The 15,874-nt window shown below is 21.7% G+C and overlaps 1 protein-coding gene across 4 annotated transcripts in view; it reads left to right on the forward strand.

Moving 5' to 3' along the window:
- The window catches only part of wun (wunen), a 100,572-nt gene that overhangs the window by 37,266 nt on the left and 47,432 nt on the right, over positions 1-15,874 (forward strand). For all 4 annotated transcript variants that reach the window (XM_086912512.1, XM_086912510.1, XM_086912509.1 and 1 more), the window contains exons 3-4: positions 8,010-8,114; positions 12,751-12,950. In XM_086912512.1, coding sequence (XP_086768638.1) covers positions 8,010-8,114; positions 12,751-12,950 — 305 coding nt within the window. The remainder of the gene's footprint in view (positions 1-8,009; positions 8,115-12,750; positions 12,951-15,874) is intronic.

Below are 15,874 nucleotides of genomic sequence, written 5' to 3' on the forward strand. Positions count from 1 at the left end.
ATTTTTTTATATTCACATCAAATTTCATTATCCAAAATATTTATTTTTACGTAATGAAAAAATATTATTTGTTAAAAAGAAAAATTAAATTTTTGTAAATTATTAAACGAAGATATATAAAGCTAATTAAATAATTTGCAATCCACAATGATGTTATTATTCATATAGTATTATACAATGAATATTCACTTTCTACTTACAAATTAAAAAAAAAAAGTAGAAAGAAGAAAAACTATAAATTTGACATTCCTAAACTGAACAGATCTAAAAAAGAAAAAAAAAAAAAAACAGGGAAAAATAAAATGAAATAAAAATAATAAAAATATTTCACAAAGAAAATTGATTTGCGAGAGAAGACACGAATAAAAACATTTCTTACGATTGTCTTCGCGAATTAGCGATACACGATCGTTTTTTGGCCGCCGATTAAATTGCCATTCGATCTGTCCACGAACGTGTATAAGTGGTACTTGAAATAATAAGCGATCCCTTGTTAGTAACGAGATTCTTCTTCTAAGCTGTCCCAACCGCGTGAATTCCAACCGAACCCGTTTGTTTGCATCTCCGCGTGAAACCGTTCTCTCGGGCCACGAATTTTCTACCTGTTTCTCGCTCCTCAGGAATCTGAGAAGGGTTCGTCGTAACGCTCCTCGAGGCTCGTACGATCTTTAATTCCCTTATTCTTCGTCCTTAAAGAAAGGTAGACAGACGGATGAGTCGATTGCTTTCGAAACGAAACGGAATTGATATTTTTATTCATTTCGGTTCAAGAACGAATCTGATATGCATGTGGAAAGAAAGAATCACGAATTGAAATGATTGAAATATATACAGAGTTCCGCAATTTTTCGATCTCATTTTTTTCATCAGTTGTTATTGTAAATACACTCTTGTATTCGATCAATTTTATTTGAAGTATATTTTTGGACGAAAAAGAGGAAAAAGAAATAAAGAAAGCAAAGAAAGAAAAGACGATTTAAATGATTTATTTAAATTAGCTAAATTGTTTTACCAAATGTTTTCAAATAATATAGCTGTAATATAAATTATATTAACGATGATCGATAACAGGTATTGCACTATGTGTAGTAAGCAATCAATCGTCAAGTGCTTTTCGTTCGTAAAAACTAGTTTTACACGGTCAGATATGTTCGTACGAGTTCGAGATCGTTCATGATGGTTCAGCCCATCGTTAAATAGAAAAAATATTGGACAATGTTAAATGTGTCTGTGTCATGGATGATATATAGACACAACACGAATGATGTATTTGTAAAGAGTTTGTGAAAAATACAAGTAGCGAGAGTCGAGCCCGGAAATAACATGGTAAAGCGTTTTATATTTTTTTTAAAAACTATATTATAAAACTAACAAAAAAACATATAAAAATGGCATAGGTCGATTTTGATGAAATTTATCCTCAAAAAAATATTTGACACGCATTTTTTTTTATCGACTGATATTCACTTTGAAAATCTAAAAACAAATGAAAAATTTGAAGATTAAAAACATATTTCTTTTAATATATTGAGAAACTAAATGACGTAGAAAAATCTTCAAATTGTATATTTTTGAACGAGGAATTTAATTATATAAGAAAATTTAAGAAAAATTAATTTTTTTATATACATTTGATTTTTCAATCAATTTTTTATTAATTTTTTTAACTAAATGATAATTTATATACATATTATAAATTATAAGTTAAAATAAGGAATATATTTTTTGAAATTTTTTGTTTCTTTTAATTTTATTATGAATTTTATTAACAAGATTATTATTTTATTATATATTATAATGTTTGTAATAATGAAAATTTTTATTTTTAAGTTTATTAACGATCGGAATCATCTTTTTACGAATGTTCTTAATTTTCCTTTTCCTCCATGCATTTTTAAAATTCTATTGTTTATGAAAAGTGAAAGAGAAGCGGGCTTGCTATAGTATGAGATTCTTGGGTTTTTTCCAATATTGTTTGGGTTGGATTATTCAGCGTTGGGTTATTCTTACGCATTATAAATTGTTACTTGTTAAAAATTATACCAGAACACGAAATGGACGATTATATACAGAGTGTTAATATATTCTTGAGATATCTTTGAAGAATTCTAGAGATTAATTTTAACATCTCCATTTTTCACTACCGTCGCGCTCTATTTATATTTCATCCAATTTAACTTGTTGCTTATAAATTGAAACTAGCAAATTTAAATTGTTTATGATTTAATAAATAAGTTTTAATCGACATTTTTATATACCAATTTTTGTATTTATTTTTGATTTCTAGAATCGATCTTTCAACGATGTTTCATAAATATACTAATATACTATATAAATCTGTGAAAATTTCTCCAATTTGATAATAAATAATGGCTATTACATATACAGCGTTTTAATTATAACATTTGCTTCTTTTTTAAATATGAATAAGTATATTATATAAGTATGTAATATCAAATGCCTTCTAATCAAATTTTGCAAGAGCAAAATTTAGATTAACAATTAAGAAAATTTTTTCTTTTTTTTATAGAAAAGAAAAAATGCAAATAATAAAAACAAATTTTTATTCACTAAAATAATTATTATTATTCTGCTTAATTATTATTCTGTCACCAAGATTTTAAGAAGTGAAAATTTCTTTGTCAACAATCTCTCTTTATAGTTCTACAGATAACTAGATAGATTGAGAATTGCATATAAAATACTTCAAAAAGAAGATGAAAATTGAACAAGAAATTTTTATTTTCAAATTTTGTGATAACATTTATATTTTTTTCTTGTAAATTTGAAAACAATAAATATATGTTGAAATATATATAAAGTATTTTTTTTATTATAAAAGAAATAACGAAATTTTCTTGATCATTTAATAAAATAATAAATTCAATATCAAGATTATCGAATCCAAGTTAAATTTTTCGAATTTTTATTAAGAAAAATTCAAGTTTGATAAAAAGAATAATCGAAACTCTCGATAATCGAAAAACCTGGATGATCGAAATAATCACAACCCAGATAATCACGATTCGATATATATATATATATATATATATATATGTTGTATGATATTAATCATATTTACCTTACAAAACTAATATATGTTTTTTTTGATATGATTGTCATCAACCATAAAATGATTCATACAATAATTATCAATCACATTTTTTTCCACGAATATAAACTTTTCTTAGCAAAAACCATTTTTATCCACTTCCACCGCACTGAAACCGAAGTTTAACCTCGCGTTACCATAAATAAATGAATTGTTCGAGGATACGAAACCAACTCGTCCCTTTTGCTCTCTCTATCGTTCTTTCCCTTCTCCATATAGAAGAGAGGAACATTGAAACAGGTAAAAACGAGGGAACCTGCCATTGTATTTCATTCATTTCCCCATCTCTCTCGATCTCGTATCACCTGGCGACCTTTATCTGGAATCTGGCCGGTTAACCCACTTTTGTTGGGGCCGTGACAGATCGGAGGATGCCGAAGGAGAGACCAGCTTCGTAAAGCTTTCGAGAATTTCGAAGTCGTCGCCTTTTACCCACGGTTTTTAATCGTGGATTATGGCCCCTGGCGCGCGTTGCCTGTGATTAATCGTCGAGTGGAAAAAGAGGGAACTGATCTTAGAACTGGTTAGGAAACGTGGAATCGGATTACACATGGAACTTGGTTCATATGCATTCTATTTATACATATATGGTCACGTTTACGAAGTGATTGGAACTTCGAATTAATTTCTCGAGAAAACAAATATTATTGCTTTTTAATTTTTTGAATGTTCTTCTGTGATGGACAAAAACTTTTTTTTTTACACACTCTTTAAAATTGAATAACATTTTTAAAATTGAATCAAATGATTTGAATTTTTTTTTGAAATCTTAGAAGGATTATTAAATAATGTGTAAAAAAAAAAAAATTTGTTAAAATTCAATCTATTGGCTGAATTTTGAAGAAAAGACTTTTAAAGATTTTTAATTTTTTTTTATTTGAATTTATATTAAAGATTTAAAATATGTCTTTTGTAAATTATAACTAAATATGTTATAAATTAATTCTTTTAACTTTTTTCTTTTCGAAAGAATTCAAATCACTTAGTTCAATTTTAAAAATAATTATTCTATTTTAAAGAATGTAATAATAAAACTTTCCTCGCTATAAAAAGAATACTATTATAGAAACACAATTATAAAGTTTTTGAATTTCTGTGTAGAAATCAGAATTGTTGAAATATTGTTTAATTCTTATGTTATATTGATTTGAATGGAACCAAATTCAATGGAAGCAAAATAATATCTTTCCAAGTAAGATTTTATTTTGAGAACAGAAAATAATTTGGTAGATGTAAGATATCAATTTGGTGAATAAGAAAAAATAAAAGAAATTAAAAATTTGGTGAATTTATTAAAACATTAATTTTATTAGAATTAAAATACATTGAACATTATCTCTTAAACTGTGTTTACATTAACTTATTTCTTATTCAACCAACCAACTGAATCAATCGACCTTCAATAGCTCAATAGCATCTGTGTAAATTAAATATCGATTAAATTGATTGTACAAAGTTTGTCTATTTCCTATTCTTGATCGAACAATTTACTAGTGTCAACGTAATTGATCTTACAGTCACCTTAAACTGTACATATGTCAAGTCAAAACTTTAGTATAATCCTTTTTTTTCAATTTATTTTCTTCTTTTCACTAGTCGATTCAACTTGGTTAAATTTCCTGATCGTTCTATCAAACCAGTAAGCAACTTTTAATCGATCAATCCAATCAATCAATTTCTAATTGTACATTTCATTTGATTGAAATTTAGTTTATACGAGCAATTTTTATCAAATTGTGATTTATCGACTTGATTGATCAATTAAAAATTGTTTAATGTAAATGCAGTTTTATAAGTATCTTAAATCGATCCTTTATTGGGATCAAATATATGCAGGAATTAATTAATTAATGTAATCGTGAAACAACTTTGGAAGATCGATTCTAGAAATCAAAACAAACACAAAAATTGATATATAAAAATTTTGATTAAGGCTTATTTAGTTATATTGCGATTTGAACTTGCTTTAGATAAAACGAGATAGCTTCATTCTATTTCTATCTTACTTTATTTAACGGAAACTTAAACAATACAATTTAAATAAATCTCAATTGAAATTTTTGTATATCAACTTTTGTGTTTGTTTTGATCCATGAAATGAATTCTTTAAAAATATCATGAATTTATTAACAGAATATATTATCAAGAAAAAATTTTTTTAACATTTAAAGTGAATCTTGAACTATTAGAAAATGAAATTTTTTAAAGCAAATATTTAATCAGTAAGACTTTCTGATAGAATCGAAAGTAGTGCTTGAGATTTTATAGCTGAATTTTAATTATAAAATATTTATTTTTATGCCAATTGAAATATTAATTTAAAGTTCAAAAATTTATAATTAATCCACTAATTTTTTAGATAAATAAGATATAATTTTCATTCTATAATTTTTATTGTTTATAATAGTCCATATGTATGTTTATGTCGATCAATATTTAACCTTTTGTGCTTCAATGTTTAGAGTGATTATTAACCAATAACATCGATTTATTCCTGACATATTCGATATGTTCTACTTCGATGTATGGAGCAGATATTAATCATTTTATTTTAATAAAATTTTATTGAGATTTATTTATATATTACTTATTGTTAGTTTAATGTATTACGAAATTATTTATATAATACCTATTGTTAGTTTAATGTATTACTTAATTTTATATTTTATATTTATATATAAAAAATTTATATTATTAACATTTTCTTAATTAAATTCTAAATTTGTTCATTTAAATTATGAACATCATTTTATAAATTCAAACTAGTAAATTTATAATATAATAATAATATAATAATAATATATATAATATAATATAATATATAATTTTATATAATAAAAATAAGAATTAAAAAGATAAAAAAACAAAAGTAAAAAATTAAAACTTGAAAGTTCTTAAAATTAATTTTAGAATAATTAGTTTTTGGATATAAAATCTGGAAAATTAAACGTATATCTTTTTGTAATTAAAGAACGGCCATATAATTTTAATTTTTCCATTTTATTGATGAGTCTTTTGGCTTTCAATTTTTAAATGTTTTACTTTCTCTTGTCATTGATTGATTGATTTGTCGATACTTTGAGAAGGCAAGAATACGACCATATTAAATCTGAAGCAAGAGAAATTGTGCAGTTTTGAAAGCATTAATTGATTCGTGAATGATTATATAGTGATTATATACATTTAATATATGATTTAATTGATCATGTATTTTTATTTATTCCGATGAATAAAATACTAATTATATGGAATGAGTTTCATTTACAGTTTGTGTCATGATTAATGGATATTACAGTTTACATTTGCGTGAAATAAATTATATTTTCTAAGATTTATTTTAACGAGTTAATTTCTAAAATTTTTCGTTATTAAAAGTTTGCATTATAATGAAATTTAAAATGAAATCTTAAAAATAAAGAATTTCTATTTAAATATTTGCAAAATATTGGCAAAAAATAAATATTCAAACTTCGAAACGAGGTTTTCAATATTATATATTATATAATAAACTCGAAATAATATATGATATTATTTGAAAATATTATAAATATGATTAAAATTCTAGATACTTAAATTTTAATAGAGCTTAAATTTTGAAAGTATTGATGTCTCGAAAGACTTGATAGATTTCAAAATCTCGAAAGTTTCTAATAACCTATATAGACTAACTTAATTTAAGTTAATCTACACATGCTAAAATATATGATACATATATCGAGTCATATTTCATAATATAAGTGTATTGTTACATGTATTGCAGTATGTAATTGATGTAATTGATTTCAGATATAACTTATATCGATACAAGAATATATATTATGAATAAGATGAATAAGAAATAATACATTAGAAAATATGCTTTAAAAAAATTAAAAATAAAAAATATAAAATTAAAAATAAAAAATTAATAATAAAAAATAAAAAAATTAATATATGTTGAAATAATATAATTTTAATAAGATATTAAATTTTTTGCTTTTATTTAAATAATATTTTTGATTTAAAATAGAGAAAATTTTATTTATGTTATTCGCTTTTATAATTTATAAAAATATAAGAAATATATAATACATATAATGTAATATGCGAGATTCATTTTAAAAGTTAATCATCAATAAATAATAAAGAAACTAATTTTTCGCATAAATTAATTTATTCAGAATAAGTGATATAAATCAAAAATTATAATTTTTTAATTATTAATCTAGAAATTTAGAAATTTAGTATAGTCCTTTTCTTGATTTCTTCAATATGTTTTATTGATAGAGTTTTACAAATTAATTTTCAAATAGCTTTCAATTTTGAAACTTCATGTATTTTTACAAGAATTGAAAATTTTCGTCTTTTTTTTAAATCATGATTTTTAAGTTATATCATTGTTCTTTTTTATAATTGAATTGTATATACCGGCATTTCTTAATCTATAAATCATGATCCAATATTGGACATTAAATTTTTAATAGACTATAAAATAAAACTATTCAAATTACTTACTTATCTGTTTCAAGCTGCTTAAAATATATTCAAGCGTTTAAATATGCAATAATTTTATTTATTTTTATAGTATACATGTAATATAATTCTAGATCTACCTGGTTTTTAAAAATTTTATATTATAAAACTCTGAAAGACAAGACAGAAAATTGAGAAACACTGTTCAATGCGGTTTATCTCGAAACGATATTTATTATATTACAATTTAATCCAATACGGATGATTCATACTTCGATTAAAATAATTTGTATTTTTTGCTTATCGAAATGATATTTATTATATCACGATTTAATATTTATTTTTTATTTTACATATTTTTCTTGAATATATTTTCTCTGCACATTTTATAAATTATTGTCAAAATATCATAATAATACATATAAATATAAAAATTCTGTTGCAGATGTTGGCAGGTGAATATCTTTATGCAAGATATTCTAATGCAAATTCGACAAAGATATTATTTGGCTACAACATACCTCCATGGATATGGAGTGCATATGAGAAGGTACGTCTTTGTTTTTATTTTACAAGAAAAGATGAATTAACTCTTTCTTGTGTAGGTATTCAAACTATGATTTTAAAAACGTTATAGAAGTAAAGAAAACTTGTGACCGAGAAATCTTTCTTCCTCATGCTTTTAACACCTTTCTTTCTTTTGTATACTTTTGTGAAAAGAGTTATGAAATGTTTTCTTGTCAATAGTCGAAAAATTCTTTGTAAATACAATTATCTATGTAAATACGTCAAAGAATTTCGAAAAAATCATTTTTTTCTTATATCTTAATAATGAAAATACATATAATTTTTTTGAAATGATAATATAATTTTGTTTAATTTTTACCATTTAAAATATTTTAATTTTTATTTTAAATTTTAATTAAATTTTATCATAAACGAAAATTTTATTATTAATGAATTTCTATCAAATAAATAGAATTAACTTTTTCTTATTTTTGAAATATATTTATTTAGTTTAATTAGTTTTTCTTTTTTTAGTCATCAATTTTTATTGTCTCTTTTTTTGAATTTTTATTCAGATAAAATTTTATTTAAATTGGTTAAAAAAATGACTTACTTTTTAGTGAATTACTCATTATCATAAATATTGATTAATAATGAATTTTTTAAAAAATGAATCTATTTTAAATTCTACTTTTTATTCATTCACAGAAATTATTTATTAATAATTTTTATAATATTTATTAATATTTTTAATAATTTATTAAATTACACAAATTATACAAATAAAACAATAAATTAAACAAAATATTTTTAATAATTTATTAAAAATATTAAATGGAAGAAATTCAAAACATGTGTATATTAGACAAAAAAATTATTATCTCTCAATTTTTAAATAATTTTTTTATCATTATATAAGTTATATTATATTTATTCCTAATATATTATACATATATCTATATATTTATATAGATATTATTTAATTATTTTTTTTACAAAAATTTATAATATATGGGAGAAGAATAATTATTTATCGGTTTCTTTAAAATTCAAATTCAAGGTTAAAATTAAAATTCAAAGTTTTTCAAGTTATTGTTAAATATTATTAATTCTCTTGGCATAATAATGCATCATACAAATTCATTACATTTGACAAGTTATTGAATTTAAATGATTTGTATATATATTTGTTCTATATTTTGAATTTATGTATCTATTTTAATCTGTTTTAAAACTAATTATTTGTCTTAATAAAATGAATTTACATATCTACATATATATATACATACATAAATATTTGACATTAACGAAGAATAATAATTGATTAAAAATCATTATTAATTAATTTATTTAACAGCACATAGAACGATATCATATCTGTTTCAGCATATTTATACAAAATCATATTATATTAAATAACATATCTATTAACACGACAGTCTACATATAAGCATTACATAAGATATCTCAGAAATCAACCGACAAAATTTAATTTATGATTTTTCAGATAATTTCAAGCAATTTTTTCCTTTGCAAAAATTTTCGATTAGACTTTGTTAATAGTTAAAAAATTAATTAATAGTTAACAAATTATGAAACATTATAATGAAATGCAGTGACTAATCACAATTTGTAAATCGCATCAATAGTGTTGGGTATATGTTGCTAGCGAGTCGAAGTAGAGCAAATATATTATGCAGAGAGCAAATATATTAACATAAATAATATATAGATATGTCAAATATTCACGATTCACCAACGGTACATATTCAACGCTATTGCGTAACAGATCTACGCGCTTCGTGATTGGCCAATGTTTTTCATTAATAATTTGTCAATAACTCGAATCGAAAATTTTCGCAAAGCAAAGAATTGCTTAAAGTCAAAAATCGCCATTAAATTATTTGTCGATTGATTTTTAGGATATATATATATATATATATCTTATTTCGTAACAAGATAAAATAAACACATACAGTATGTGAGCAGCAGGCGGTCGTGTTGGATCAGCAAAAAATTCAGGTTGCAAGCGAAATGGTGCAAGCCATGTTGTACCGATGCCGTGCTGTTGCCATTAAGTGGATGCATTTCTATTAAAGTACATGCGTGTATATAATTAATGTGAATATGTTGGTGTTAGTTCAATGCTGTTCCGGTGCTATTAAATAGGCGACGACCTTTATGCATATATTACATATTTTACATCGAAAGTGTAAATTATAATATTATTAGATATTCAGAATAATAATTTATATTGAAAATTTAACAATAATAAATATTAATAAGAAATTATGTTAATATATTGATTTATATAAATTAACTATGTTTATTTATATTTTTAAGTATCAATATTGATACAAAATAATGCAAAATATCATATAATATATATAATATAATATGATAATTTATATTATTTTATTAAAAATATAATTAATAAAATAATTAATAATATATTAATAATATAATACTTTATATAATTTATCAGCATTTTTAATTTCAAATCATATTAAAATTTAATTTATATTAATAATTATAATGTATTATCTATATTTTTATCATACTTTTATATAGAATATTATATCATTTTAATATTTTTATATATATTTATGACAAATATTGATATTTGATTTTTAAATATTGCATTGATCATTCTCTTTTATTATTTCATTAATTTATTATTATTTAATTTATACAATATATTGATATAATTTATTAGAATTTTTAGAAATTTTTAAATCTTGGTCATTTAATTTTTAATATAGTAAGTATAATAATATAATTGGCTTATTTCAATCACTCAAACAATATAATGATTGATTTAGATTTTTTTGTATTTTTAGATTTTACATATTTTACATATTTTAAATTCTAAAATGCTTTTTTTGTATTTTGATTTTATGGTCACATTAATATATAATTTGGATTTTGAATATAATTTGAATTTTTTGATTTTTGTATTTGATTTTTTCTTAATTTTTTATTTAAAAAATCATTTAATATCCTTCTAATTTTTTTGATGATTTAACTTAAGTTAGATTTTTCCTGTTTTTTTTTGTAGTATATAAATCTAGATAAAAATTTTAAAAAACACAAGTCGAAATTTTTATTAAAACCACAATATATTGATATATATTTTAATAGAAATTAATTAGTTAGTTATTAACAATTTTTAATTCTCTTTAAACTTTAATTTTATATTTTAACACAATGGTACAAATTTTTCATCGTTATTATTATATTATCAATAATTTAATTAATTAATAATTATAATTAATAAGATAAATTTTTTTTATTTTTTTATAATTTATTACAATTAATTGTACAATAATTATTGCATTATTGCATTTGCATATATATTACATCAATCTTTCATATTTATCATATTTTTTTATATTATTTATCGTTTTATCTTTATTATATGTTATATGATGTTTTGACATACACATTACGTAAAATAATTTAAATATTTTCATATTGCATATATGATAATATATATACATACAATGTCATTTCTGCTGTATAATATCTTTCGTTGTGAAACCAAACATACGAAATTACATCTTGAGAGGTTAAAAGTTAATGAAATGATGAATATGTTTTGCTTATGAAAATGTATACATTATTATTTCCTGAATTTTTTCTTAATCCTTATCGGACGTAAACACTTTGCACATGACTTGCCGCCAGATCGTCTGTTTATTAAAGGCTCGCGTGGAAAGTGATGTAAAATTACATCATGGAATTTGTACTTATATCTGTATTAATCATTTTCGTTGTTTCGTAATATGAACCGTTAATATGGTTAATTTAAAACACATTATAAAATGAGAAATATATAAATGTACATTTAGCAATAGGATGATTTCACGTATTTAATTTTATCATCGCTTTTATTATACATCCGATAAAATAAAATTGAGTATAATTATCATACTAAAGATAATATGCGATAAGTAACGAAAATATTTAAATGTGATAAAAAAAATTATTGCGTAAGAATATTATTGTAGATAATGAATTGCATTTTCTTAAACAAGTTGCATTTATAATACATGTATATAGTGAGAAATATAAGTGAATCGACGAATAAGTGAACTATTCAATGATATTTTAAACTGTTGTAACTTCGTAAAAAGAAATGGTACAACAATCATTTTGAACTCATTCTAAAGCGTGAAATTTCTACTTTCACAATCTTGAGTTCGTTTCTTTTAAAGATATTTTTACATCATGTAGTAAATAGAAAAGAATAGTGAAGATACTTTCTAAAAAATTTGAAAAATTCAATCGGTTATAAAGACACTGAAAAATTATTTTCATGACTAAATCCAGAATAAACACGAAGATTGAAGTCTCTTCTTTATTTCATAATTCCTTAAAACTTGCTATTCGATTTTTTTAGCCAAGTTATAAAATATTGAATTATTGAATTATTAAAATTAGACAAAAAAAATTCTAAAAATATTAATTTTTTGTCATTTTTAAAAATTCAAGTTCAATAATTTGACAAAAAAAAATCGTATAACAAGTTTATTTTTTTATTTTACATCAAGATATATAATTATGAAATTTGAGAAATTCATTGAGAAATTTATTGAAAAAAAAAATCAAAAATAAAAAGTTTGAATATACATATATAGCAATTCTTAAAATTTTTATAATTGTTTTTAACATTTCAGATCGGCATATTTGGTTTTGGAGCAGCAACCACTGTTCTACTTACCGATATTGCCAAATACACGATTGGACGATTGAGACCACATTTCATGACTCTTTGTGAGCCTAACGTCAATTGTAGCCTGATAGAAAATCAGCATAGGTACATTGAGAATTATTCCTGCAGCCAGAATATCTCGAAGACTCTTTTAAAAGAGATAAGGTAAATATATATATATTATATGATGGAACAAAAAAATTAATTGTATATAATAGCAAAAAAAAATTAATATTCCAAATTTGTGTATAAAAAATGATTTCTATAAAATTACTCTTTTATTATTCATTAATATTTTTTTTCAATCTCATAAATGTATTATTATTTTATTAAAATGAACATGTAAAATGATGTTCGCAATGTATATGAATATGTTACTAATTTCCAAATATAATCCAAATTTCTTCATTTTAAAATTAATATTATATAATAATAGATATAACATTATTTCCTGAAACAAAAATTAGATTTTTTGTTAATTACTTTAAAAGATTTATGACATTTAAAAATTTATTATTATTAAATTATAACAATTGAAGTTCACATTAGATAAAACGAGACATTTATCTCTGTTACGTCATTTTCACAAGACTATTTTTTATCGTCGTTTTATCTAAAAAAACTTTAATTGCTTAATAACTTTGTATTGTCAATTTTTCTTTTAACTTCTAAAGTTCTCTTTAAAAGTTTCTTCAAAAATGAATATATTAATCTTCTGACATATATTATATACATACAAGATGTGTCAATATACAATGACGCTAATCAGAATCTAATAACATTATATAAACGCATTATAATTTTGTTATTTAAAATATGATATAAATCTATTTTATGTAATTTTAATTTTAATTTTAATTTAATTAAATTATTAGGCCAAATGTATTAGGCACAGTTTCCATATTATAATTGAAATTCATGTGACTTTTATCAACTTCTTTCAAAAATGGAAAGTTATTTCAAGTCATTATTTTTAAGAAAAATGCTTACAATATAGAAGGTTGTAACCAAAAAAACTTTCACTTCAGTAGTATCTTTTTAATATTGTCACGAGGAAACTGAGAACAATGACTTTGTCAATGTATATATATGCTTTTCAAAGAAACTGTTTCGAAAAAGATAATGTATATTATTTATAATAACAAGAGAAAGATTTGCGGTTATTATTTTTTAAAACACACCATGTATATTCCTTCTTATATATATGCCAGATATTTTGAAACGATCGTTTTAATCGACAGTGCGAAAATGATCTTTTAAAACAGCGATAAAGTTCAAGTAATTTTCATTCACCTTGAATGAGTCACAAGATAATTACCATGTTCAAGTGCAAGTGGACATAATTTAAATAGTACATGAAAATCCATATCATTCAAATTATTATTTATCTCTTAATTTATCATTATTATTAATTATTATTATTGATTATTAAATATTTTCTCAGAAAATCGTCATTTTTAGAATTTAAATTTTTTTATTTTGAAATATTAGATTTTTTGAAAAAAAATAGATAAAAGTAATTGAATAAAAGTTTTTGAACTGAATTTATTCGACCATAAATCATCCGATAATTTACCAAAAGAAAATATTTCATATCAAGTTTCAATTTTTATTTAAGCATACAACAAACTTTAAAAAAGTTTTAGCATTACAGATTTCATATGTTAAAGAAATCTTTCAGATTTTTCATTGTAAACGTAGTAAATGAAAATTATTAAATGTATTTTGTTTTATTGTTCTTTTATATTTTTAAGTATCATATTATATAAAACACTTTAGTTTGTAATACATTACTTATATATTAAATTTTTTTAAAATTAATTAAAGATTTTTATAATATGAATTTTTGCTATAGTCTGTTATTGTTAATCTTAAATGATATAATCTTGAATGATTATAAATAAATTTATAAAAAAGAAATATTATAGAGATAATCGTATTTCCATATGCGGAATTTTGTAACCTTATTTGAATGATTTTAGAGAAAAAAGTAAATTCTAGGTTTAAAAGAAACAAAAATAACTATATATAAAACAAATAATGCGCAAAATAACAATTAAAAACTTTCATTTTCAATAAAATATATTTATAATTAAGAAAATTTCTGAAATAAAAATAAAAATTTAACGATACAAAAATGAATAAATTTTTAATAATAAATTAATTAAAAAAAATAACTTATAAATGCAGACTTTTTAAATAAGTAATTAAATAAAAAATAGCCACTTATCATTTGCAGTTATTAATTTTATTATTGGCTTTTAAACATCAATATTGCATAATACATATTGCATAATATCTATTAATAATGAAATAATAGAAAATGTTTTAATTTGAAATATTTAAAGTTATACACATAAATTACATTTTTTTGATTTGATTATTATGCTAGAAAAAAACATAAAAATCTTTAAAACGTTAAAATGTCATAATCCAAAAAAAACTGAGAATGTATTGTGTCAATATCCAAAATTTTCAATATTATATCTAATTTCAATATTTTTTTGATAGTAAAATTTTAAATCTGAAATATAAATAGATGACATGCTAAATTTATGCTAAATAGTAAAATTTTTGTAAAAAGAAATTATATATTTTATGTCACATGAAGGATATTTGAATATCTGAGTATTAATACAAAAGTTAATTTGACAAAAAAAAAATACATAATAAAGATACATATCAAATAAATACATATAACAGGATGATTTTACATAACTCTTAAGAATATTTTCGGAAATTATTTTCATAACAAATGTATCACATTATCAAAGTATTAAATGTTAAAAGAGAAAAAATATATGATACAATAATACATACAGTAAATAATAGAATAATTTTATATAATTCTTGGAAACATACTTAAGTTATTTTCGTAACAAATGAATCACATTGTCCACAAGTATAATTTAATCTAAAATTGATTTACGTGTTTTTATTTATCGAGTTAAGAAGTGAAAGATCATTCAGAAGTATCATTTTATTGAATATCATCAATCATCTTCAATACCCTTTATATGCGGAATTTAAGTACCATAAAAATATAATCATTCGCATACCGTGGTAGTGTCGTCAGTATGAAAATATGT

This window comes from Apis florea, unplaced genomic scaffold (genome assembly GCF_048593485.1).
Source record: "Apis florea isolate Af1SG1 unplaced genomic scaffold, ASM4859348v1 contig_3391_pilon, whole genome shotgun sequence".
Classification (NCBI taxonomy): Eukaryota; Metazoa; Arthropoda; class Insecta; order Hymenoptera; family Apidae; genus Apis; species Apis florea.